We start from the raw sequence: 25,919 nt of genomic DNA, 5'->3' as shown, positions 1-25,919 counted from the left end.
GGATTAAAAATTTAAACAATGCTATAAAATTAAAAGCAAAAAATCATCTTTTGTCCTTACTTCTGTGCTTATAAATTTATAAGAAATTAATTATTGACCGATGGATTGAATTTTTTACTTGTGCAAGTATTGAACTAAAAAAAAAGAAATATTATTTCAGATATCCACGACCAAATTCTAATTAGATTAAAAAAATATATAGTAAGATCAAAAAAATATATAGTAAGATCCTCCTGTAGTATTAATTGCTACGTGATTTCAAAATGCATCTATTAGGTAAAGGTTTTTACACCCTTATAAATAATGCTTCATTTTTTCTCTCAAACGGATGTGGGACCTGTTGCTCAATGTGGGATCTCGCATACAGACTCACACGAGATATGCTTACGTTTACCGCTTGAAGGAAAGTAGTCAAGAATTTTGGATGAAGGTTCGGAAAAAGACGAGAAGGGGAAACGATGCCAAGAAGGTGGAAAGGTGGACAAAGGTTTCAAATGAAGAAGAGAGAAATAGCTTTAGATGGAGATGAGTGATTCATGGTTCCCATTTTCGACTTGGCTTGCATAAATTTAGTTTGATAATTAGCAGGTAGAACATGATTGCCTCTTCTCCCTGGTATTTTCCTTTTGCAGAGTGTTCGATCATATATCGTAGATGAACAAAGGTTTTAAATGTTGATATCAACCGGTATGTTGAGGTCTCGATGATGATATATGGCAGATGGAGATGAACTATTATGGTAGCTTGCATCAGAAAAGAGCTTGCATTATTTTGAAACGAAAATTTCCATGGATAGTTCAAAACAAAAATTAAGTACTCATAATAACATCTCAGACAGGATAGTTCTGCATATTGTTTCCGCAGAAATCCTCTACATTTTCTTCTATCAACCAAATCTTCAGCCTAAAATTGATACATTATCACTGTCGCCTTAAACTTTTACCTCCTAAGGTGATCTGAAAGACTCGCCGGCATAGCGAACATTCCCAAGTTCTTCTTCAATGCGAAGAAGCTGCATTCAAATTTTGAAACATATCGAGAAGAATTAGAACTGTTGTGGCTATTTCAGCACAATTAGTGAAACAAACATTTCAAGGAATAGCCATCATCAAGAACAGTTGGAACATTCAACAAGGACAATAATTTTGAATGTTATGGTTTGATCACACTTACTTGATTATATTTGGCTAACCGTTCACTTCGGCATGGAGCTCCGGTTTTGATCTATAGAAGAGTAACAAAATATTCAGTTATGAATGTTATGTCGACTTATAGTTATTGATGGAAGAGCTGAAGATGAATAGAACCTGTCCACTGGCTAAGCCAACAGAAAGATCGGCAATAAAGTTATCTTCAGTTTCACCACTTCGGTGGCTGACCATCACACCCCAACCAGCAGCCTTTGAATCGAGAGCAGCTTGAATTGATTCAGTCACTGATCCAATCTGGTTAACCTGCAGAAGAAATGTCTAAATATGAGCAAATTGCAGATCAAAATGTGTAACAGCTCAGCTCAAATGACCGCCGGTAGATATTGTCCACTTTGGTCCGTTACGTATCGCCGTCAGCCTCTCGGTTTTAAAACGCGTCTACTAGGAAAAGGTTTCCACACCCTTATAAGAAATATTTCGTTTTCGTCTCCAATCAATGTGGGATCTCACAACTCACCCCCTTTGGGGGACCAGCGTCCTCGCTAGCACACCGCCCGGTGTTTGGCTCTAATACCATTTATAACAGCTCAAGCCCACCGCTAGTACATATTGTCCGCTTTGGTCGGTTACGTATTGTCGTCAGCCTCACAGTTTTAAAACACGTCTACTAGGGAAAGGTTTTCACACCCTTACAATAAATACTTCGTTTCCCTCTTCAACTGACTCGAGATCTCACAAAATGACATATTCTAACTACCGATGAGGGGTCTCACAAAATGACATATTCTAACTACCGATGAGGGATCTCACAGAATGACATATTCTAACGGACACTGTTCAGCCAGAAAAGAAAGGAAAGAAGGAAATAAGAGGTTGCTTACCTTCAGAAGTAAAGCATTACAAGCCTTCTTCTGTATGGCTTCAGCAATTCTCTTAGGATTTGTTACCAGCAAGTCATCACCCACAATTTGCACACCAACAGAAGATTGTAGGGAAGCCCAGGAGCTCCAATCATCTTGATCAAAGGGGTCCTCGATGGAAACAATCGGAAAATCATTGACAAACTGTTTATAGAGTTCACCAAGGCCATGAGCCGAGTGAACATGAGCTCCATCATTGGGCTGTTTCTTGAAGTTCAGATCATATCTTCCATCTTTAGTGAAAAACTCTGAAGCTGCAACATCCATTCCTATCTTGATCTGTATATCAAAATAAATTTTGCCTTAGAAAACAACCACACCATTCCAAAACAAAAGGGAAAATTTAGTATTATATACCTTTCCTGTATAACCAGCCTTTTCAATGGCATCAGTAAGCAAAACCAATCCCTCTCTGTTATCTTGAACATTTGGAGCAAATCCACCCTCATCTCCAACATTGCAGGCATCTTGTCCATATTTTGCTTTAATAATTCCCTTCAGTGTGTGATAAACTGTTCATAAGAAAACAATAAAATCGGGCTACTCATTAATGACTAAGCTAAGTATATGCAAATGATGAAGACGAAGAAACTGTCTATGTTAACAATAAATTTGCAGTGCTTAAGAAGAAGCTGCAAACCTTCACTTCCCATGCGAAGCGCCTCCGCGAAAGATGCAGCACCTACTGGTAAGATCATAAATTCTTGCATGGCTAGATTATTTCCAGCATGGCTACCGCCATTTATAACATTAAAAGCAGGGACTGGCATAACAAGTTCCTTTGTGTCTGATAATTCTTGGATGTGCCTATATAATGGTAGTCTCTTGGCGCCAGCACCAGCTCTGCATACGCTCAAAGAAACTCCTAGTATAGCATTTGCACCAAGTTTCGACTTGTTTGTGGTACCATCAATTTCCAGCATTATTGCATCAACATCTTCTTGATTTCTACAGAAATGAAACAACTTCCACATTGTCAGACCAACAAAAAGAACTTGGAATTTCGCATCTTCAGTAACAATTTGAATAACAAGGCGGCAAACTCTAACAGTTAGATATTAGTAAGCCAACGAAAATCCATTAGATTGAGAATCCCAGCATGAACTAAGCCACCATTTGCAGAAATATTTGAAGTTTCAGACATAAATCTGAAACTACGCAAATTATAGTCGTAAATGTGAAAACAGATTTGCAGTCAACTATCAAACAATGTTTCAAGAACAAAAAATCGGACCAAAAACAGTAAAACACTCGGAGAGGAGAATTATGTTCCTAATTTTCCAGAAAGTAGAAGAAACAATTTGTTCAGATTGCAAGATTTCACTTACTATTATGAACATTTCAACCGATGTTCGTTAAAGCAAATAATGAAAAAAAAAGAACATTAAATCCACCTGACATCGACGCCGACGAGCTTTGGAGCCAAGATGTCATTGATATTCTTAACAGCAGTAAGCACGCCCTTACCGCCATAAACGCTTTTATCGCCATCTCTAAGCTCCAAGGCCTCATAGATCCCAGTGGAGGCTCCACTGGGGACAGCGGATCGGTAGAGATCATCAGTAATCAAATCAACCTCGACAGTCGGATTGCCTCGGCTGTCAATGATCTGCCGGGCCTTGACAGATTTCAACTTAAATTCCCTGGACGCCTTGGTCGAAACAGAAGGCGCCGCAGCAACAGAGCAGCGAACGCCATGTGAACGAAGAGGCTTCGAGGAGGAAGAAGAAGGGATTGAGATGATCGGAGATTGAGGCTTGGAAGGAAGAAGGGATCTGTTGAGGAGATTCGTGGTAGTGGTGGGTGGGGAAGGAAGAGAAGCCATGGAAATTATCGATTGAGAGCAATGGAGTTGGTGAGAAATGGAAATGGAAATGGAAATGGAAACGGGGAGTGTGTAATATAATATTTGTAGAGAAGGAGAAAGGTGAAGAAGTGGGAAAGTCCGCCCAAAAGAGGCGTTCAAAACAGAGCGGCCCGCACCCAGCAGCCCGCAGCCACGAGAACAGTGAAAGCGACGCTCGGTGGGCAGTCGAGATTTGGACTCCAGGTTGGTGGGGCCCACATAACCACTATAATTTATATGTAAATTACTAAATGAGAAACCAACTATCAGACTTTTTTCGGCATAAACCTAAGTTTTTTTTTTTTTTATCTCAAATCAAATTCCATAAATTAATTTTATTCCAAATTTAATGATAATAATCATAACTCAAATGGGACCTCATAATGCCCAATCTAGAGGCTATTCTGCCTGGAACAAAAGGATCAAACCTTTCGACACCACGCGCAGGATTTACAGCTTGTACCCTTCCAGTTAATCCATAAGAATCAAATACCCATATTCTCATATCAGACAATCCAGTTAGATGAAATGCACCAAAATCGGCTCCACCACATTGGCTTACCCAGGCAGGGACATGTTTCACCGTAGCTAGTCGGACCCCTGTTGTTGCTGATAATTTCTTCTCGGTTCCTTCTTCCATAACCTGAGCTCGGAGAAGGAAGAGATAAGACGGCCCTATGGAGAATGTGGTCAGAAATCCATAATAGAGTCTGACCACGAGAGTGAGAGGTTCTATATTGTCGAGCTAAAGAGCAACACTTTTGTACATATCGTAGTATGTCACCTCATCCCGTCCCAACTGACGGTTCCTCCATCTCTTGTGTCTCCACGAAGATCCCTCATACAAGTTTAGTTACGAAAAAAAAATCAAAATTCATAATTGTGTTCCAAACACGAATTATTCAACATACTAAATAATTTTATATTTAATATCTCCATTCAACCGCTTAAATATCCTTTTATATTTTGAAAACTAAACTATAAATTTATAGTGTTTAATCTCAGTAAAACATTTTGTTTAATGTTTAATAGTCTTTTTAATATTATTCTTACCGTAATTAATACATTAACTAAAAAACTTATAAATAAGGTCTAGACCAACTTACGACGAAGTAATTTATCAATTCAATCCATTATATGTATCGGTGTAATATTAATTTGAAATAGCATAGAAGAAAATGAAATAAGTTTTCGAAATATTCTGTTATATATAAAATTACCAAAGAGATAATATAAAGTCTAAAAAAACCATTTTTGTTTTATTTTTCAGTTTTTTTTAGTCTTTTAGTTTTTAGTTTTTAGTTTTTTCAGTTGATATAGGACAGGTTGAAAAAGTTAACGAAAAACAGCTATTTAACTGTGCAATATTAGAAAAAATTAAAGCTAATGTAAAATATTGAAAAAAAAAAGGAAAAAGATTAATAAAAGGCATAAATTTATTTTAAAATTTTCAATATAAGGTCGGCAGTCCAGTGTCTGCCACGTGGCAAATTAGGTTAAATAACAAAACAGTATTGGGCGCGTGCATGTCACGTGCAAAATAACCGTATGGAACAAATAAAATAAAAAAAGAAATTAAATAACTGTTCTGGCCTGGGTTGGTTCAACTACACAACACACGAACACAGTCTACAAATATCCATCGCGACGGCTTCTTCTTCCACAGTATTCTCTCTCATTTTCTCTCTCTCTCTCTCTCTCTCTCTCTCTCTCACAGTAACGAAATGCCTCGCCTGAGCAACGTGGTGATCGGAATTCTGAACGGCTGCACTCTGATAATTGGCCTAGCCGCAACCATCGCCTCTCTGTACTTACGAATCCGCGGCGTCTCCACCGACTGCCAGAAGGTAATCGAAAACCCTCTCCTCATTCTCGGACTCCTCCTCCTCGTATTGTCGCTGTTAGGTCTGGTCGGATCCATCTGCCGTCTCAATTTCATGCTCTACCTGTACCTCACGATTCTGTTTCTCCTAATCCTCGGAACCCTGGCCTTCACGATTTTCGCGATTTTGGTCACGAACAAAGGCGTCGGAAGGACGGTGTCCGGGAAAGGATATAGTGAGTATCGCCTTGGAGATTACTCGCATTGGCTGCAGAAATATGTCGTGAATGAAGAACATTGGAATGAGATTAGGAGCTGTTTGGTTGATGCTAGGATTTGCGATAGTCTCCAAAATAACATTCCTCAAGTTCCCGGTGAATTTTACAAGAAGAATTTGTCTCCTATTCAGGTACGCCTACGGTTTCTCTTCCGAGTTCTTGATGTTGGATGATGAAAGTCACACATCAGCTAATTTAAGAAATGATCGTGAGTTTATAATCAAAGAATATTATCTCCATTGGTGTGAGGCCTTTCGAGAAGCCCAAAGCAAAGTCATGACAGCTTATACTCAAAGTGACAATATCATATCATTATAGAGAGTCGTGATTCATAACATGGTATTAAAGTCATGCCCTAAACTTAGTCGTGCCAATAGATTGGTAAATCCTCAAATGTCGAACAAATGACTCAAAAGAAAAAGGAGTCGAGCCTCGATTAAAGGGAGACGTACTTTGTTTGAGAAGAGGTGGTGGATGATGAAAGTCTCACATCTGCTAATTTAGAGAATGATCCTGGGTTAATAATAAAATAATACTATCTTCATTAGTGTGATGCCTTTTGTGGAAGTCAAAGCAAAGCCATGAGCACTTATGCTCAAAGTGGACAATATTATAGACAGTCGTGATTCCTAACATGGTATCAGAGTCATGCCAATAGATTGACAAATATTCAAATGTCGAACAAAAAACTCAAAAGAAAAGGAGTCGAGCTTCCTCGAAGGCATAGTAAAAAATGACTAAGACTCCAAAAGAAAAAGGAGTCAAGTCTCGATTAAGATAGGCGTATTTTGTTCAGAGGTGTTGGATGATAAAAGTCCTATGAGGCCTTTTGGGAAGGGCGCTCAAAGCAAAAGTCACGAGAGCTTATGCTTAGAGTGGATTATATCATGCTATTGTAAAGAGTCATAATACTATCTCTATTGGTATGAGACATATTGGGAAGCTAAAATCAAAGTCATGAGAGCTTATGTTCAAAGTGGACAATATCATATTATTGTAGAGAGTCGTATTCATGTAACAGATAATTTTAATTTTAATGAAAATGGATTGTTTTTGTTTTGGTGAAGTCTGGATGCTGTAAGCCGCCATCGGAGTGTGGATTTGAGTTAAAGAACGCGACGTTGTGGACGATGCCGAAATCAGGGCCGGCGGTGGCGGATACGGATTGTAAAAAGTGGAGCAACGATAAGTATGGTCTGTGCTACGCGTGCAATGCGTGCAAAAGCGGAGTGTTGTCGAACATCAGGAAGGATTGGAGATCGTTCGCCATTTTTAATGGCTGCGTGCTTGCGTTCATTACCATTGTGTATTGCATCGGCTGTTGTGCAACGAGGAATAACAAGTCCCGTTCCAGTTACCCCATCATGTACGGTGGCCGTGTTTAACATTTTATTCTCCTTCTTGTTTCTTGTTTCTTGTGGTTGCAAAAAAATTGTGAATAGATTTCACTTTTATATATTAATATTTTATATTCTCACAAATCCTTTCTTCTATCCATTTATTAGCATTTTCCAGAAAAATCTTAAATTCGAAAAAAAAAAATCATAGATAAAAAATAAATAAATCATAATATGCATAAAATTTGAATGTAACATAATATATATATGTATAGTGAACACGACTGACTCCGATGTAGAAAACATATATTTCTACTAAATTAATCAATAAGAAAATACAATACATTACGTGTAAATAATAATAAACTTTATTTTATAGATTTATTCGTAAAATAATTACCTCTTTATTTTAAAAATAACTATATATTTTTATTCTTAAAATATACAAATCTTTTTTATTTTGAATATGATATACATCGCATCAATATCTATTCATTTGTAATACCATGACAAAATAGCATTCTCTGCCATTTTTATTTACAATTTAATGAAATAAATAAATTTGATTTGTATCTGTCTCTAATAATTTCCTAATTATTCTTTTAATCCACGAGGTATGGAATGAATCTTTCAGCAAGTAGGCACTGTGTATATATATATATATATATTTTTAATTTACGAAAATACAATTATAGCCTTATAATTATATTTGTTTATTAAAAAAGGAATCCAGATTTTTATTATATATATATATATATTTTTTTTTTTTGGTGAAGAAAAATAAGCCCTAGACTGACGTATAACCCCACCATAACGCGCGTTTTCTTGTTTCGTTCTTCTCCCTCTCCACCGCTGCCATTGTCAGTCAGTCGTCGCCGTCGCCGACGCCTTTCTTCCCTTTCTTCCCTTTCTCCCTATCCACCACTGCCACGCCAACTTACCTTTCTTTCTGGAAAATTTGGATCGAGGCTAATTTTAGTTCAATTTGTTGCCAAATCAGACCTAATTTGGATGCAATTTTTTGGATCGATATATGATCCAAATCCGTTCTGATGATTTGAATCTTTCCAAATCCAGGGGGTTCAAACAGGAGTAATTATTTGATTGAGAAATTGAACTCCAATTTCATTTATCTTCGCCATGAGCATCGAACCTTTTAACAGGTACTTTTCTCTATTTACTCGTGAGCCCTCTCAAAACGATGCAATGGCAGTTTGGATGTCTTCTTTAGCCGTCTCTGAATGCTCGACAATGACGCTGTTTTCTGTTTTGGTTTACTCTCGATCAATTGGGCAGGTTGGTGAAGCTAGCTGCGAGAGCTTTCTATGATGATATTACGACTAAAGGGGATAATCAGCCCAAGACCGGTCGGAGTGATAATAGGGGAATCGCGGTTGTTGTTCTCGATGCTCTCACGAGGTACTGCTCTTTTGCATTTTTATTTACTTGGAAATCTTCAGTCATGGAAGAACACCGCCACTCAATTTGTGCTTACTAAAAAGCAACTGAAAGGAGAGGGGGAGCTAGTTTTATTAGTGGAACGTGTGCTTAAATAATATGATTGGACCTCTGGAAACCTCTTTCTTCATTTTAGAGTATTGTAGTATTAAGCCGATTCTTGTTAGTTATTTTCCTGACTAAGCTGGGCAATATATTTTCACCCCATTATGCTAGTGCTGTAGTGGAACAACTAAATCAATGCATATCATGTTTGTTATATATGTTCCTAAAAACTTATATTGTACGCTTGTTTCTTTAGTAAAGCTAAGTTGAAGAAGGGCAAATTTGATGTAGTTTACTCAATAGTTTAGTTGTACTTCTGTTTCTTTCAAATTGTTAGATTCTTTTGGATGGTCTGAACAAATAGCTAATTTAAAATGTCATTGCCATGTAATTTATTATCATAAAGGATTTGGGATATGGTCCTGCCTAAGGTTTAAAATTTTATGATGATGAGGCCATGCGTGTATGTATCTTCTTCTGTGAATCTGATGAGCTGTTCTACTGCCACATTTATGCTTTGATTATCACATTTGTTGTTGTATCCTGTCCTAGACGACAATGGGTTCGGGAAGAAGATTTGGCAAAGAACTTAAAACTACATTCGAAGCAGTTACGTCGAACCCTAAGGTTTTTAGAAGAGGAAAAACTGATTACTCGAGATCATAGAAGGGAGGTCAGTGCTGACTCTACCTGTGCATCTTGTTCTTGTTTCTATTAGGCTAGTAGCTTGGAATATCTTAGTATTTAATTTTCAGCATTTTAGCTTGACTGTTTATGGCATATAAGGTGGTATTTATGTTGAATGGAGTTTGTGTGTTATTTCGAGAAATTTGTCAAAAGAAACAGAGAAGTGTTTCAAGGAGCAGAAAGGCTGTTGGAGGGTCTTGGGAAGTTACTGTTTTTGTTGCCTCTTGGTGTATTTTTATTAAACTTGTTCGTAATTTCTCTATCTCTCATTTACTTGCCAATAGGAGAGCCTTTTTTCTAATTTGTTGGCTAGAGGGCAGACCGAATGGACCTGCTAAAGACAGATAGTAAAGGGATTTTTAGAGAAAAAAAAAAATGTTTTCTTTGAGAAAATCTCTAAAGTGAATGAATGAAAGGCTCTATGAGCTTTTGTTCAATCTAGACCTTAGATTTCATCAGTGGCCCTTGCACTTGGAGTACTGATAAATATAGTTCATGCTCATCCAGTGATTGACAACTCTACTGCAGTTACTAGTGCCTACATTGCTATACCTTCTTTCTTGGATTAGGCATGCGACAATCCACCTTTTTTCTCTTGTATGTATTACGCCATTTTAGATCTTCACTTGAGGAAGATTGAAAAAGAAGGATACAATTGGCATTAAGTTGAATGATGACCACAATCATCAACTGTGCTCTTTTTCCTCTCTCATCTTATCTCTTATCTTCTTGCATTTCTTCATTTGAGGCTGATTAACATACGGGGTATGTAATCTTGTCTAGTATTTTTCATAATGAAGATTCTATTTGAATTCTGTCAAATATATTGCTTGATAATTCATACTTTTTAATGTGGAGCCGCTGTCTCAATGAGTTACCCTTTTCTAACATGATACCATTATTTATTGGCATGCTCTTCATTTTTTTGTTCTATGTTTTTCCAGACAGCTAAGGGAGCAAAAATATTTAGTGCTGCAGTTGCTGCCACAGCTGATGGTCAACGCTCAACGAAGGAGGGGGATGAAAAGATTAAGATGCACACGCACTCTTATTGCTCGCTAGACTATGCACAGGTTTCTTTTCTATACGTAATTGTTATGGTCGCTTTACTAAATAATAATTGTATCTAAACTCAATGGAAACAGACTTAATTCTGATCAGCTACCTTATTAAAGCTAAACTTGGCTACAGATTTATGATGTGGTTAGATACAGAGTGCACCGCATGAGGAAAAAACTGAAAGATGAATTAGAGGACAAGAACACAGTTCAGGAGTATATATGCCCCAACTGTTCGAGAAGGTTTTTATGATATGTCCTTTCTCTCATAAAAGAATGTTCTTTCTAATATTTAAAACTGGAATCACAGTACACTTGTTATTGACTTCTTACGGTGCAAGCTTAAATAAATTTATGACATTGATTAGGTACACTGCTTTGGATGCCCTGCGATTAATCTCTCTTGAAGATGAATATTTCCACTGTGAAAATTGCAATGGAGAGCTGGTTGCAGAGAGTGACAAACTGGCTGCTGCTCAGGGAGGGGGTGATGGTGATGATAATGCCAGGAAGCGTCGACATGAAAAATTAAAGGACATGCTTCAGAAGATGGAGGTTTGATCACTTGAAATAGAATTTTATTTTCCAATGGGTCGTGCATTTTACTGTATTGGATTTTACATTTAGTTAGTACAATAACCAAAAAGAGATGTATTCTGAATCATGTTCAGTTTCATTTTTTTTACCATATTGATCTTGAAAAGAATTATGTACTGGATATGAATTATGCTAAATGTTGATGAATAAATTGAATTATTGCAGGTACAGCTTAAACCTTTAATGGAACAAGTCAGCAGAGTCAAAGATTTGGCAGTTCCAGAATTTGGAACTCTTTTAGCATGGGAAGCTCATGCAAGTGCAGCTGCACGTGCAAATGGTGATCTGAATGGCAATGATCCTTCAAAATCATCACAAGGTTTAGGATATGGGGGAGCACCAATGCCTTTTGTTGGTGAGACCAAGGTATCCCATTTTTTGCCTTATGCTTGTTATATTGTTGGATCTTGAAAGGCACCATTCTAACAGTCGATGAGTTCTTGAATGAACCTTTTAGGTTGAAGTTGCCTTTTCTGGGGCTGATGGCAAGGGAGCAGATGTTAAATCTGAATCTGAGACGAGTCTGAAAGTCTTACCTCCTTGGATGATCAAGAAAGGAATGAACCTCACGAAGGAACAACGTGGGGAGGTCAAAGAGGAGTCAAAGATGGATGCTGGTTCAGCTTCTGCTCAGTTTTTTGATGATAAAAAGTCATCGGTCAATGATGATGATAAAACGAATATACAGGCCTGTTCAATTAGATTAGCTATTTTCATTTCTTACTCTTAACTCTTAAGTGCTTTTTTTATCCCAAAGTCAAATAAAAAGAGAATACATGATCTGATGTACTGGTTGACTTATTGTAGGATGAGTATGTTAAAGCTTATTATGCTGCTATACTGAAGAAGCAACAAGAGCTTGAAGAAGCTGCTAAGAGTGAACAGAATATTTCCAGCACTGAGGTTACAGAAAATAACACAAATTCCAGTCGCCAGGTGGGAATGAAGGCAAAACGTGAAGAAGAGGATGATGATGATATTGAGTGGGAGGAGGCTCCAACAGGGGGTGAGACATTATTTTCTTTTTTTTTCCATGTTTGACATTTTAATTTTTTATGATGTTCATATCTGTTTATTACTCTGCCGTGCAGTATAACTGTATTAGTACCTTGACAGTACCATAAATTAGTAAATGACATAAACATGTCATATGCTTTATCAGTCTCCATATTCGGCATGGATTTAGGGAAAGAAATGTTTTAGTTTGAGAAATAGCTTTTTGGTAATCATCATTTTCTTTTGCGTATGAATTCTATCATCCTTTTGTAGGGGCCTTGCTAATCTTCCCTATATCGTTCCAAGTTTATCAGGGATTTTGTGTATGAATTTTATGTTTCATGTTAAATGTTTTACTCATTATTTATGTTTGGAACTGTGGACTGACTTTCTAGTTTCAAAACTTAATTGATTATTTCTATTAAAAAAGAGCTTGATTGGTTACAAATTGCAATCAAAATCTTATTGTCTTACGCCCTGTCATACCAGACTGGCTTTTCAAATGAATAGTGGCTTCAAAGTTGTGTGTCGACCTTACTTTGGTGTTTTTCGGAGGGCATTTAGTGACTAAATGCTTTATGTTCTCAATTATTGATTTTTCAGTCTTACATTAGATTTGATTTATGTTTCCTAGACCAAGTTTATAAAGATGTTGAAATCAACAGTTTAGTAGAACTTCTTCTTTAATTGGTTATGGCATATTTTGTGTGTTAAGATAAGTTGTGACAGGGAATAACTTCTTTTGGTTCGACTTTATTCAACTATCTATTACTAGATTATTCTTGCCTCAATCACCAAATCCCTTAACTTTCATTCCTTATTACAGGTAATGCAAATGAAAACTACAAGGTTGACTTGAACGTTGAAGCATCAGCTTCGGTAGAGGATGATGAAGAAGAAGATGATGTGGATTGGGAGGAAGGTTGAAGAGACAGAGAAATTTAAAACCCAAATCTGACCAAGGTCATTCCTTTATTCCATCTGCAAGGGCTTAATAAATTGAGGTAGGAGCTCTGCAATTAATCTTCAGCAGCCGTGTTCCTTATTATATTGGAGCCGATTGTAGAGATCCCTAGCCTAAATTGCTTGATTTTCTGCTGATATTTCATCTTGGGCACTCCGATGAATTGAAGTGTTGGAAGAAAAGATAAACGAAAATATATGAATGAAAGAAGAAAGGAATGTCAATCCATCTGTTACCAAATTATAAAGGGATGAACCCGTGTGCAAACTTGCTATTGGAGCAATACGGTATATTTTACAGTAGCTTTTACTTTTTTAGTTGATGGGGTGAAGCTTAGGAATAAAGACAGCGATTGCCAAACATTTTCTTCTTACTCTCCCTGTAGAAACAACTGAACATAATAAATTAGTATCTTTTTAAACATTGCATAACGCATGTGCTTCATTTGTATGTTTATATTTACATTGATTACAATAACAATTAACACTTATTGCCAGATCACAATTTCTTGCAACATTTCTTAGTGGGTCATTAGAGTTTCACCATGTTGTTTATCTGTAGATTGCAGCAGCATGGAACAATTTAGAAGGTAATCCTTTAAGAACGGTTTCTTTTTACATAGTTTAGTCTTAAGAAGACATTGTTTTAGTCATTTCAACAAATTACCTTGCTCTGGATCTTGTATATCTTCTTCATATGTTGCCATCTCTCCCTGCTTTATTCTTATTATCAACCTTCAGGACAGAGGGAGGTTGCTCAACTTCTCAGCCATGTAGTGGACTAGCTGGAAAGAACAGAAGGAATATGAGTAGGAAAGCCTCAAGCCATCAGGATCAAGGCTATCCCTTCTGACTCTGATATGCCAAATGTGAACTCCGAGTGTTATTAGGTGGAAGGTGTCTGTAGTTTAAGCAAAGTCGTCCTAGGTGTCTGTAGTTTTCCCAACCGATGCCGACATTTCTGCATAAGAATTGTCTTCCCCATTTACATCGTGGTGAATGATCGAATGGTCAATATTTTCTAGTGATAAGATATAAAGGCATGATATTGAGAGCTTAGCCGACAAAGTGATTTTGAAAGAAAGCCATTCAAAGGTCATTTTCCCACTTCCGGAAGAAAAGGGGCTGTGCTTTGTTTTTTTAACAAAAAGAAATATTTTGCTTGGGAACTTGGGTTTGCACACTCAATCATATTGGATCTTTGTTGATTGCGTAATGACTCAAATTTACCGCTAGTCTGTATTGGTTCATTATGCATCGTTGTTAGCCTCAATTTAAGTTTTCACACCCTTATAAAGAACGTTTCGTTCTTCTCTTAAATCGAGGTGGGATCTTACAATTCACTCCTTCGAAGCCCAACGTCCTTACGAACACTTAACACTTATTCCCCTCTCGAATTGATATGAGATCTCACAATCCAATCCCCTCTTAGACTTAGCGCACATAGCTCGACTACCATTTATAATGACTACTACCATTTATAATGACTATGCCTACCGATAGCAGATATTGTTTGTTTTGACTCATGATGTATCGTCCGTCGAGTCTCACGATTTTATAACTCATCTGCTAGGGAGAGAGTTCTACACTCATCTAAAAAAATGTTTCGTTCCCACACTCATTTTAAATGGGTTCGGCAAGCCATTGACCATTGAAAGGTCTGGTCAAATGGGGTTGGAACCACTGTACATGTGTATTATATTATAAAGAAGAGACAAATCAGTACTTCTAGTTGCAGAATTTCATATTTTTATTTGTTAATTAATACTAAAAATAATTGATCATGTTTTGCTGGCCTAAGATTATATAAATATTATTCATTTTTATATATTTTTTAAAATCATTGTATATATCAATTCTCTGTTATTTATTTCATCTATTATGGTCAATTATCCATTTTAGCTAACATTTTTTCCTTTAAAAAATAACAGTTTAGTTATATATATTAAAGATTAGGTGTAAGCTTTTGTTTTGTAATAACTTTATATTTGTAGTTTATAAACAAGATTAATAAATATTAAAAACTAAATTATTATAAAATTGAAGGTACATAAATTAAATTGTAAATCAATTAAATATATATATATATTTTTATATAGTTTGAAGTTGAAATTTAAACAACTTCTAACATCTCTCTCTTATGTATATATATATATAATATTGAAAGTTTGACAATCTGCTTTAAATGAGGGTTAGTTCCTTGAACGCAAAGGAAGTTGTCATTGAAACAAGAATTCTGAGACAGTTTGTCTCTCTTCTTCTTCTTCTTCTTCTTCTTCTTCTTCTTCTTCTTCTTCTTCTCTCTCTACAAATACAGTCCAAAAGTCAACCCTTTTATTTTCAAACTCCCAGAATTAAACCCCATTTCTTAATCCTCTCCCTTCTCTTTCTCTCTTCCATGCATCCCTCTCCCTCTCCCTCCCATTCTCCCCTCCCTCTCCCCACCATTAATAATCATGCCATTAAACCTCTCCAAATTCTTCTCTCTTCTTCTCCTCCTCCTCCTCTCCTTCTCACCCATCTTCTCTCATGGACCTTCTCTTCACAACATTCCAAAACCCCCATCTTTTTCCCATTCCAGAAAGCTCTTGTCTCCTAAATTTGACTTCACCACCTTTCACCACCCTCACAACCACCACCACCACCACCACACCCATGCCCACCCTCTTGGCAGCGGCTCTCCCCCGGCTGCGGCGGAGATCGATCCCCGGTATGGCGTCGAAAAACGACTCGTCCCTTCTGGTCCAAACCCATTGCACCATTGAGATTGAGATTGAGAGAGGTTCTTTCTTTTGGTTTTGAAATTTTCAATCTTTATATATTATTATGGCTTATATCATTATGTGTATTCATGTTGTAATCATCTTTGTTCACCATTCCATTTTTTTTTTTCTTCATCAAATACAAAAAGAAAATTAATAATTATATGTATATTCATCAAATTATTGCTCTAATTTTTTTGTTAGTTATTTTATTTCCTATGCGTCAAATTCTAATTAATTATAAAAAGAAGAGCTAATTAAATTATTGTATTATTAACAAAATTGAATCAAGAAATGGCTGTGAGGACACGGCACGTCGCGTGAAACAAGGACTGAGAATTGCATCATTAGAAGTAAATAATTAATATTAATTAATTAATTCTGTTTTTTTTTTCTTTTTTTTAATAATATTTTCAATTATCTCTCTCGTATTGGGCCGGGCTTCTTTGTAAAATGGATAGTTGGGGGAAGAACTCGTGGCCACACGTGAGAAGCACGTGCTGGTTCAATTTTCGGGTTTCCCAATTTCTCCTAAAATCCAATGGGCTCTTCTTCTCCGGTCACTCGTTCGTCGCAGGAGGGGTTTTGTCAAGATCTCCAATCGTCGTCTTCCTCTTCATTCCCTGCAATTTCACAGCGTTCAATCGACCTTCATCGGAGCATCGGCATTTTCAAACTAGTTCGCGGCGCCGTCCTTCCTTCTTCTTCCACTCGGGAGTATACGGATTTCATCGCGTCGGTGAGTACGATGAAGAACTTTCAATGAATTCGATTCAATTTATGCATTTTATCTGATTTTTATCGCCGGAATTTCTGTGTAAACAGAATCGGAAATCGGCAATGGAAGTTAGGAAGTTTTCTAAGATCGATTCAAGCTAGGTCAAATTTTACGGAATTCCTGCATTTATTTTGTCAATTTCAACTCAAAATTTTTCAACAAACAAATTTCTGGGAAGACTTTTCTTATTTGATCAAGTATGTGATGGATTTCGAATGAATGTTAAATCATTTTTAAAAAAAATCTATATAGAACACTTCCAAAACTCTTCGATTTGCAAAATTTCTTATTTCCCCCAAACGATCGTTTTGCTGGTCCCTCTGTTACGCTTCTTTCTTTGTGTTGTATACGTGGCAACTCTTGATTTGTTATCATTTTTTTAATTTTATATATATATATATAGTAGGTTGACATAATATTTAATTATATTCCATTTTTTGGAATATTGATATTTAAACAATAAATTACAAATATATATTTTTAGTCCACATTGTTAAAAAAACATAATGTTTACATTTTGGTATTTAATTTTTTTAATCTTAGATAACTACTATCTAATAAAAAAAATTATAATATTAATGCAAAAATAGTTATCGTAATATATTTATTTTATTCCAATTGCAATTCTTAAAATTATTCGATAAGATCATCACAAGTCAAGTTTAGCCGAGTTAGACGTTAGACGTCAGAGGTCAGATAAAAGTTTTTGTTTATATATATACACATCAATATATGGTGAATAATAAAAAAAATTGTCCAAATATATGAGCCAATCAGCTTTTTGAATGTAACGGTTACAAAACAGGGAGAGTTGACCACGGACGGTGAAATCCGAGGACCTGCGGGTCAAAAAATTTGTTCAGTTCATCTCTTTATAAATAAATTAGCCTCCACTAGCTTCAATTCACACTTCATTTCCCTCTAAATTAACTATGGCTTCCTCCACGCCGGAACGTCCTCCGTTTACCAACTCCTGCACCGTGCCCAATAGCCTACCCACCGGCCTCCTCCGGTCCGTTAAAGTTCTGGTCGTTCTCTGCGCAAAAAAAGCCGCCCATGTCACCAAGAAGCTCAAGTGGAAGCCGAGTCCGGGGGCGACGTTGGCTCGGCCGAAGAACATGCTGAAGACGGTTAGCCTATCGGCGATGACTTTGTTTCGCAAGAAAAAGACCAGCCGGCGAGGTGTACGACCGGAGGAGGAGGACGATGAAGAAGAAAAAGAGTGGGGCCGTGTTGGCGTTTGGCAGAGGGGGATCCTGATGGGCGACAAATGCCAGCCGTTGGATTTCCCGGGTGTAATTTACTACGATAGTAACGGGAACAAGGTGAACGAGGCCCCTTTCCGTTCGCCACGTGCCAGTCCTTTGCCCGGTTACCTTCTTAGGAAACCTGAAGCCTGAAACGCTCCCAAACAGTGAATTTAAGCTCTCTCTCTCTCTTTTTTTTTTGGGGCACCTTATGAATATGAATAATGCATGAATGTGGGCTTAAAATTTAGGGCATTTTAGTCGTCACCGTCTCGATGGCCACAGGATCGATAAAGGATGTTCTTTGATGTTATCGAAAAGTACAGTCAAATTGTCTATCTCCATCTCTGTTACATATTTTAACTATGATTCTCACAATATTTTTCATTTACATGGTCGATGGTACGAGAAGTGACTCTTAAACAAAATCCTCTAAATCAAATAATTTTAAACCCATCTAATTTATAAAAATTGAAAATTATATTTATTTAAATTTTAGATAAGAAAGAATAATCAATTTGAAAATAAAAAGGGAAATAATAATGTTTATATGTTATTTTTTATTTCCTTAAAAATAAAAAATAGATTCAATTAAAATTGAAATGTGGTGAAACATAGGTAGGCAGAGGTGATATTTTATAAAACTATGGGGGGCTATTTGCAAAATCCGCAAAAGAACAATCCATCTTCCCCGAAACGAAAAGTTTTGCCCCCAAAACCCTACACCCTCCCGCGGTAAACCCGCTGCCTCTTTTGTTGTTGCTATCTCTGGACTTTCCTCGTCACTCCACCCTTCCGATCCACTGCCACATCCGCCGTCATGGATGCCCGCCGCGCCTCTCGCGTCGTCATCGACCCCAAAGTTCGGCAGGTCGGTTTCTTCACCCCCGACGCCCCGCACTCTCCGGGTGGGACCCTTCCCGCTCCGCCCGACTGCACTACTTCACTTCTCCCCGACTCTCCGACCAGTAATTCTTTGTCTCCTGTAATGATTCCGCCTCCACGTCACCCTTCCGACAACCTTTCCTCCCGGTCGGCTGTTCTGGGAAATTGGAGGCACCCTGAGGACCTGGTCCGTGTTGGGAGCCACAATCCCTCAGAAATGCTGCTCCGATCGTCACCGATGGCATCGTCTTCGACTCGAATTGCAGGTGAAGAATTGGAATTCTCGGAGGTTTCGTCGGCCTCCGTCTTGCTTCGGCGGAGTGGTTCGGGGAAGTTAGCGTCTAGCTGCCCTGGCGTTGGATTCTACATGGCGGCTAAGCGGGGGGATAATTTGAAGACAATGCCTGCCAATAGTGTGAGGACATTGGGAACTAACAAGCCTGCTGGAGCGACAGGTGATGTCTCTTTCCTAGTTGGTGGTCTGTGTAAAAGGAACGGGGAAGATATGGGCCATTTATTCACGCCTTGCCCTTTTGGCCGTTCCTTGAAAAGAAGGCAGAGCATTATGGCTCAATGGCTCTAGCGCCATTTCTAAGTTAATTTAGATTGAAAGGAACCACTGCAGAGCTAAGAACTTAGTAGCTTATGGGGTTGGTTGTGGTTTCTAGTTCATTTAAAGTTCCTTCTATAAAGACCATCATACGTGTTCCCAGCTTTTATCTCTGTCTACTGGACTTATTGGTGAATTTCTTGACCCATAACGAGCTTGCATTTAATTCGGTTAGGCTTTTGGGGATAAACAACCACATCTTGTCAGGAGTAGGGGCTTTCATGTATGCTTATTACCGAAGATGCTTTTGTGAGTGCATATAAAATTATGAGTTATGCATGCTTTGGATAGAAGAACCTAACATGTTTTTTCTCCTCAACATATGGCTTTTTTTGGTTGAAGTTTTTCTCAAACGCATGTTATCTCCTGGAAGTTCAAAATTGTATTTCCAGAACGAAAACAATTTCTCTCACTCACTTCTATCTTTAGAAGAGGGAGTGCATATCTAATCATGAGGTATTTTTTGTTGGATGAAACTTGGGCTAAGTGAATGAATCTCAGCTGTTATTTGGATGGAAAAATCCAAGGTGTTTATTTCCCCTGGGTGTTATCTCCACGACTACGCCTTCATTGGCATAGAAGACAGGGAGAAATGAATGCTTCCCTCCCCAAAAATATAATTGAAATCTCATATACGCTTGTCTCTACATAATTTGATAAATTAGCTCTTGCAGAAAAGATGGGAGGAGCATCCACAGAGGCCAAAGACCATCTTCCTTCAAGTTCGAAACCCTTGAAGGAAAAAACTACTAAGGCTGAAAGACGGGCTTTACAGGAGGCTCAGCGAGCAGCAAAAGTTTCTGCAAAAGGTACAATTCTTCAGTAAACAGCCCCCCGTCCACAGAGTTTGATCATGAACTTTTTTCTATAAATACATCACTGAACTACAGAAATTTGAATGATTCATTGACAGATAGTAAATTAATAATTACATTTAACTTACCTTGTGTTCATACTATTTCTGTAGTTGATAAGGTTTGTCGTCCCAAAAATTTAAAAAAAGAAAAAGAAACTGTTGATAGGAAATAATTTTAATGCCCTTACAAAATGGGATTAAGTGCAAACGATGAAAATGGACTAGAAACAATTAGTTGTTCAATTTGTTTTTTTTTCAAGATGACCATTTAGTATATGTAAGCCCACAAACATGCATTCACCATACGGAGCTAATTGACTGAATTACCCTTATGCTGTTGCGCACCATAGGTTCAATTAGGTTCCTTATTTCTCTCAGTTCCATCTTTAAGGTTTTAGATGGTAAACCATCTGTATGCAGATGAAGAGCATTGTAATTTACATTATATTTCACTTCACTTTTATAGCGTAGTGTTGCATGTTGATTTGACTGGCTTCGTTCCTTGTGTATATTAGCTTTTAACACCTGCATTAGCTATTCCCATGCGCAAACATTTTAATTGGCACTTCATTTTATTTAATAAATCTTGGTTGTTACCTTCTTTAATTTTTCTCTGGTTACGTATAGCAGAAATTTTCTAGTTGGCTCATTTAACTATTTCATATTGTTGGTATTTTTAAAAATTTTTTTTTTAAGGTGAGGCAAATAAGTCAGGTACTGCCTCTGGGGCAACAGCCGGTAAAGTTGGGAAACAGCCTTCAACAGTTAAAGGTCCTGCTACACCTTCAGTTGCATCTGCTGACAATAGAGGAGGTGATCGTATTGTTGATAAAGAAAGGAAGAAAGATGCTCCCCCTCCACGTATGCAATTTGATGATAAACATCGGGTCGAAAGGGCTAAAAAGCGAGCTGTGTTTAATCAAACTGAAGCAAGAAATAGGGTTGAATTATTTCGCCATTTGCCACAATATGAGCAGGGGACTCAACTTCCTGATCTTGTGTCAAAGTTTTTCCAACTCGATACCATTCATCCTGCCATTTACAAGGTGCATTTTGTGGAAACTAGCTAATATAGCTTTTGATTTCATATGAGCTAGAAATAATGCCAAGCATCACCTTCTAGATTGAAATTGAGCACAAAATATTGGCTAAATTTCTTTTTCTCATGATATGCGTTAGTATCACAGAATATGAACTGTATGGTCATAAGTGCTATAAAATTTTGGTTTAATAGAGGAGATCAAAACAATACAGTTGTTTTTAATCAGGAAGAGATGGAACTTTTACTAGATATGAAGAACGGAGTATTTTAATTTTCCTTTTTTTGTTAAAAGAATTACCAATAGAATGTCCGTTGAAAATTCTGATATCCAAACCAATATTCTCAACATTCATATTCTTCTCGTCCTAAGTTAGCTTTACCCCACTTCCAATCTCATGAAGTTGATGTATGACCATAGTTTTCTCTTTTCATTAGCTTAAATGTTTTTTTTTNTTTTTTTTTTTTTTTTTTTTTTTTTTTTTTTTTTTTTTTTTTTTTTTTTTTTTTTGTTGCAATTTTACATGTTGAGACATGTGTACAGAAGATATAGTTATGAATAGTGTATTGATAGTCTTTAGATGGTAATGTGATGAATGTCTGAACTGCTTATTGCGTTAAGAATTTATGATATTACCGTGTATTTACCCTGACAAGTGATTATCTTATATAGTCACATATCGATATTCTATTAGGTTGGTTTACAATACATGGCTGGAGATATATCTGGCGGTAATGCTCGTTGTATAGCAATGCTCCATGCATTTCAGCAGGCTATTAAAGACTACTCAACTCCGCCACAGAAATCTCTCGTTAGAGATTTAACTGCAAAAATTGGTGTCTATGTGTCATTCTTTAATGAATGCAGGCCATTGTCTGTTAGCATGGGTAATGCAATCAGATTTTTGAAAAATCGCATTGCCAAATTACCACCAAGTCTTCTAGAATCTGAGGCAAAAGCTACACTTTCCCTAGATATTAGTCGTTTTATCAATGAGAAGATAATGCTTGCTGATGAGGTCATAGTTAGACACGCTGCTACGAAGATCAGGGATGGAGACGTTCTTCTCACATATGGATCACCCTGTGTTGTAGAGATGCTTCTATTGTATGCTCATGATCTTGGGAAACAATTTCGTGTTGTAGTGGTAGATTCTCGACCAAAACTTGAGGGCCAAGCATTGCTGCGTAGGCTGATAGCAAAGGGCCTCAGTTGTACTTACACTCATATAAATGCTATTTCCTATGTGATGCGTGAAGTAGACCGAGTTTTTCTGGGTGCTGCTGCTGTATTAGCTAACGGAACTGTATATTCAAGAGTGGGGACTGCAGGTATTGCCATGGTTGCAGATGCATTTCATGTTCCAGTATTATTCTGCTGTGAAGCATATAAATTTCATGAAAGGGTACAACTTGATTCAATATGCTTTAATGAATTAGGTACGTATTCTTGTGCTTGTTCTTCCTTCTTTTCTTCCTTCAATTGGGGACGGTCAATTTCTGAGCCCTTTCTAATTGCCTGCAGGCGACCCAGATGCTATATCAAAGATTTCAGGAAGGGCTGATATTAGTTATCTAGATAGTCTGACTTCTAAAGAACATTTGCAACTTCTGAATTTAATGTATATCCGCAATAGATTCGTGATATTCTTTATTTTATTTTATTTTTGTCTTGAAAGGATGTGTACTAACTAGGTATTTATACTGTCACAGGTATGATGCTACACCTTCAGATTACATCTCAATGATTGTCACAGATTATGGCATGGTAAGTCTGAGTGTATATCTCTCTCTCTGTGCATGCACATGTCATTTCTTGTTGTTCATTTACTTGATAGTCCAAAAAAGTATGCAAAAGAAAGAAAAAAGGGAATTAGGGCCTATTGGAATGACACGACAGGTATTACTTTGATGGGGCTTATACCATTAATTAGGGGTAGGAATCACTTGAGAGAAAAAGATGACTGACCCACAAATACAATGCCGATATGGTGAGATTGCACAAGAAGACCTCTTATGCCGGTAATCTCCTGTAGTTATGTTTTCTAAGACCAAAGTCGAGAAAAATAAAAAAATTTGAAGGTCGTTTAGCAGATTAGAAATTATCGAAGAAAGGACGTGAAAGAGACTACTTGAAATACAAAAACGAAACTTTACAAAAAAGAAAAGAAGGCCACTATGATGACCCTAAACTTCAAAGGTCTCGTGGCACTGAACTTTATAGGAGTCAAGGAAATATGAGTGGCATTAGCGCAATGGTTTGTTATGCCATAGAAGATGTAGTACCACCTAAGGATTTATTTTTAGACATTCTATGTTTCTTCTTCAAGAAGTTTTGTAATGGGGCCTATTATGGAAAGAGCTCACACCTTTGACCCAAAATACTGGTTTCGTTCCAAAAAGATTTTCCCGTGAGAAGTTGTAATAAACTCTGGAAGAATAGTTGAGGAGAAGCCTCAAAGAATATCAAGGTCTATTCAATGTTCAATGTTCAATTGGATAGGTTGGTCCCAAAGGAGTGGATTGTGAGAGTTCAACGGGGTGGATTGTGAGAGTCCAACGGGGTGGATTGTGAAATCTCACGTTGGTTTAAATTTTAAAACCATGAGGGTGACGGTGATACGTAACGAGCCAAATTTGCTAGTAGTGACACTTATTAGTGGAAGAAAAATCGAAAACTAGTCCAATACTCACTGTAGCTTGCTTTCTCTCTCTCTTACGACAAAGTCTTTGCAACTCCATTTTTTTTCGTGACTGGCTGAAATAAACTGTACAGTCCTTACCTAAATATGCTCGATTGCAGATCCCGCCAACAAGCGTGCCCGTGATCGTACGCGAGTATCGCAGAGAACACCTCCTATGGGTATGACTTGGAAAGAAGTTCGATTCAAGGTGATGCAGCTGGTTTTTGCAGAGGAGAAACATTCAGTGATATAGCATGTTCTACATGATTCACTTGTGAAAAAGTAAAACCAACCAGAGTTTTCCTCATCCATTTTTGCACCCAAATACCACTTTTATGGTATCCATGGTGTCTTCTGGCTGGCTGGTGGCTTAAAATTTTGATTTTGGTGAAATAACGGTGAAGAGTGCGATTGTCGCCTCTCCAACTCCTTTCCCACAATTTTGTATATCAATTTGTACTCCTAAATTTGTCACATCCATCAGATTTCGCTACAAACTTCCAATTTTATCTCAATTTTATCAGATATGTAAGTGTTTCAATTAATTTTCGAACAAAATTAGGTTGTTTGATGATTGCGCATACTTTTAATGAAAAAACAAAAAAAAGTAGATTTATTTCTGTTTTTATAAATCTAAAGCACAACGACTCGGAAGATAACACACTGCCCAAACACTACTACCGTAAACTATGAAACAAAAACAACAGCCGCCTGAGATCAGGGCATTGTTCTTCAAATTAGTTAATCAAGCTCCAGGAGCTGCGTCTTTCACCTTACTCTGCAAATACCCTCCATACTCCCTCGCGTAATCCTTCACTTGGCTGGCCGTGTCGTAAATGCGGCTCCTCGCATACTCCACCTGCTCCGACCCCGGTGGGTGCATCCCTTTGAAGTACCGGTACGCCCACGAGACCCCGGCTGCAGCAGCCACCGCAAAGCCACCCAGAGACAGCAACCCAACGGCGGGGATGAAGAGGAAGAAGACGAGGGGAGCCCAGATGGGGCTTGTTAAAAGGATGACAGGGCTAAGAAAGATGAGGGTGATGAGGGCGGCAGTGAATGTAAGGCCGATGAGGAAGATGAGAATGGAGGCGGAGATGAAGAGGGTGAGAAGGCCGAGGAGCTGCGGGGAGTTGGGTGCATGTTCCTGGAGGCGGCGGATGAGGGCGGTGGCGGTTGAGGGACGATCGGCCATGGGTGAGAAGGAGGTGGTGGGAGTGAACGGGTAAAAGAGAAATGACGACGAGGATTTTGAGGAAAGGGTGTGTGTATATAGAGACAGATGGGAGAAGGAGAAGACATGAAAGGGATACACGTGGTGGGATTGGAGCTACTTATGGGTGCCCATGGCTGACCCTTTCTTTACCTTTCATACCCATATTTACGTTATATATCATAAATATGTGTGTAGTTTGTATTTAATTTCTTCCTCGGAATCTAATTGTAAGTTCATTCCAAACCGAGCCAAACTAAAATGAAAGTCGAGCCATCACATGAGGAGAGGGAAAAAAAATAATATAGTTTGGACAGAAGCCCAGACCCATGGTCGAGCTACCTTCAAACGTCTCGTCCCCGACCCTTCCAAGCAATCTTTACTCTAATTTAGTCTCGTATATCTAAAGTTTTTTCCCATAAGGTTCGGAAGTAGTACACTCCGTTTACTTGGTTTTACCACGCACGCACGCACGGCCCAATCATACTAAAAATCTAAGTTTGATCTTAATTTTGAAGTAACGCTAGCATTTAACACATGTAAATTGAACGTTGTTTTCCTATATAGTTGGCCGTATTCTTTTTCTTCATATAAACTTTATCATTATCGTCACGTAATTCAAAATTAGACAACGAAACCAAGTTTAAAATAATAATAATATTCCCTTCATCTCATCTTATCCAAAGT

At 37.7% G+C, this 25,919-nt stretch overlaps 6 protein-coding genes and 1 non-coding gene across 9 annotated transcripts; 4 read left to right on the top strand and 3 right to left on the bottom strand.

The window, feature by feature from the left end:
• Positions 1-740: 740 nt before the first annotated feature.
• On the bottom strand, positions 741-3,971 carry LOC111793952 (enolase 1, chloroplastic). Its single transcript, XM_023676036.1, has 7 exons — positions 3,466-3,971; positions 2,712-3,019; positions 2,429-2,583; positions 2,033-2,350; positions 1,308-1,454; positions 1,174-1,224; positions 741-1,012 (listed from the first exon to the last, which is right to left on the bottom strand). The coding sequence occupies exons 1-7, from the start codon at positions 3,894-3,896 to the stop codon at positions 947-949; spliced, it is 1,476 nt and encodes a 491-aa protein (XP_023531804.1). The 5' UTR covers positions 3,897-3,971; the 3' UTR covers positions 741-946.
• Positions 3,972-5,641: 1,670 nt separating this feature from the next.
• On the top strand, positions 5,642-7,402 carry LOC111793367 (tetraspanin-8-like). Its single transcript, XM_023675210.1, has 2 exons — positions 5,642-6,148; positions 7,085-7,402. Exons 1-2 carry the CDS (start codon positions 5,642-5,644, stop codon positions 7,400-7,402), a joined length of 825 nt encoding a protein of 274 aa, XP_023530978.1.
• A 733-nt stretch (positions 7,403-8,135) lies between these two features.
• LOC111793588 (general transcription factor IIE subunit 1-like) lies at positions 8,136-13,655 on the top strand. Its single transcript, XM_023675541.1, has 10 exons — positions 8,136-8,517; positions 8,651-8,773; positions 9,410-9,530; positions 10,489-10,617; positions 10,736-10,845; positions 10,971-11,157; positions 11,365-11,565; positions 11,657-11,887; positions 12,007-12,205; positions 13,022-13,655. The coding sequence occupies exons 1-10, from the start codon at positions 8,495-8,497 to the stop codon at positions 13,120-13,122; spliced, it is 1,425 nt and encodes a 474-aa protein (XP_023531309.1). The 5' UTR covers positions 8,136-8,494; the 3' UTR covers positions 13,123-13,655.
• Positions 12,424-12,526, bottom strand: LOC111794157. Its single transcript, XR_002815048.1, has one exon. It is a non-coding gene; the product is annotated as a U6 spliceosomal RNA (small nuclear RNA).
• Positions 13,656-16,435: 2,780 nt separating the features above from the next.
• On the top strand, positions 16,436-18,302 carry LOC111793589. 2 transcript variants are annotated; one of them, XR_002814952.1, is made up of 2 exons: positions 16,436-16,659; positions 16,746-16,811. XR_002814952.1 is itself a non-coding variant. In XM_023675542.1 (2 exons), exon 2 carries the CDS (start codon positions 17,631-17,633, stop codon positions 18,096-18,098), a length of 468 nt encoding a protein of 155 aa, XP_023531310.1. In that variant the 5' UTR covers positions 16,452-16,659; positions 17,504-17,630; the 3' UTR covers positions 18,099-18,302. The 2 variants fall into 2 exon arrangements, 1 of the variants encoding a protein (XP_023531310.1); XM_023675542.1 differs by lacking the exon at positions 16,746-16,811 and adding an exon at positions 17,504-18,302 and having other exon boundaries at positions 16,452-16,659.
• A 298-nt stretch (positions 18,303-18,600) lies between these two features.
• Positions 18,601-24,539, top strand: LOC111793586 (translation initiation factor eIF-2B subunit delta-like). Of its 2 annotated transcripts, none has more exons than XM_023675538.1 (7): positions 18,601-19,285; positions 20,115-20,249; positions 20,993-21,342; positions 22,031-22,775; positions 22,861-22,957; positions 23,049-23,103; positions 24,139-24,539. In XM_023675538.1, exons 1-7 carry the CDS (start codon positions 18,766-18,768, stop codon positions 24,202-24,204), a joined length of 1,968 nt encoding a protein of 655 aa, XP_023531306.1. In that variant the 5' UTR covers positions 18,601-18,765; the 3' UTR covers positions 24,205-24,539. The 2 variants fall into 2 exon arrangements, with proteins under 2 accessions (XP_023531306.1, XP_023531307.1); XM_023675539.1 differs by having other exon boundaries at positions 19,200-19,285; positions 20,120-20,249.
• An 88-nt stretch (positions 24,540-24,627) lies between these two features.
• LOC111793590 (oleosin 1-like) lies at positions 24,628-25,344 on the bottom strand. Its single transcript, XM_023675543.1, has one exon. It carries the CDS (start codon positions 25,212-25,214, stop codon positions 24,765-24,767), a length of 450 nt encoding a protein of 149 aa, XP_023531311.1. The 5' UTR covers positions 25,215-25,344; the 3' UTR covers positions 24,628-24,764.
• Positions 25,345-25,919: the final 575 nt, after the last annotated feature.

The sequence above is a fragment of the Cucurbita pepo genome, chromosome LG04 (assembly GCF_002806865.2).
Source record: "Cucurbita pepo subsp. pepo cultivar mu-cu-16 chromosome LG04, ASM280686v2, whole genome shotgun sequence".
NCBI lineage: Eukaryota > Viridiplantae > Streptophyta > Magnoliopsida > Cucurbitales > Cucurbitaceae > Cucurbita > Cucurbita pepo.
This window is presented reverse-complemented; position numbering and strand designations above follow the sequence as displayed.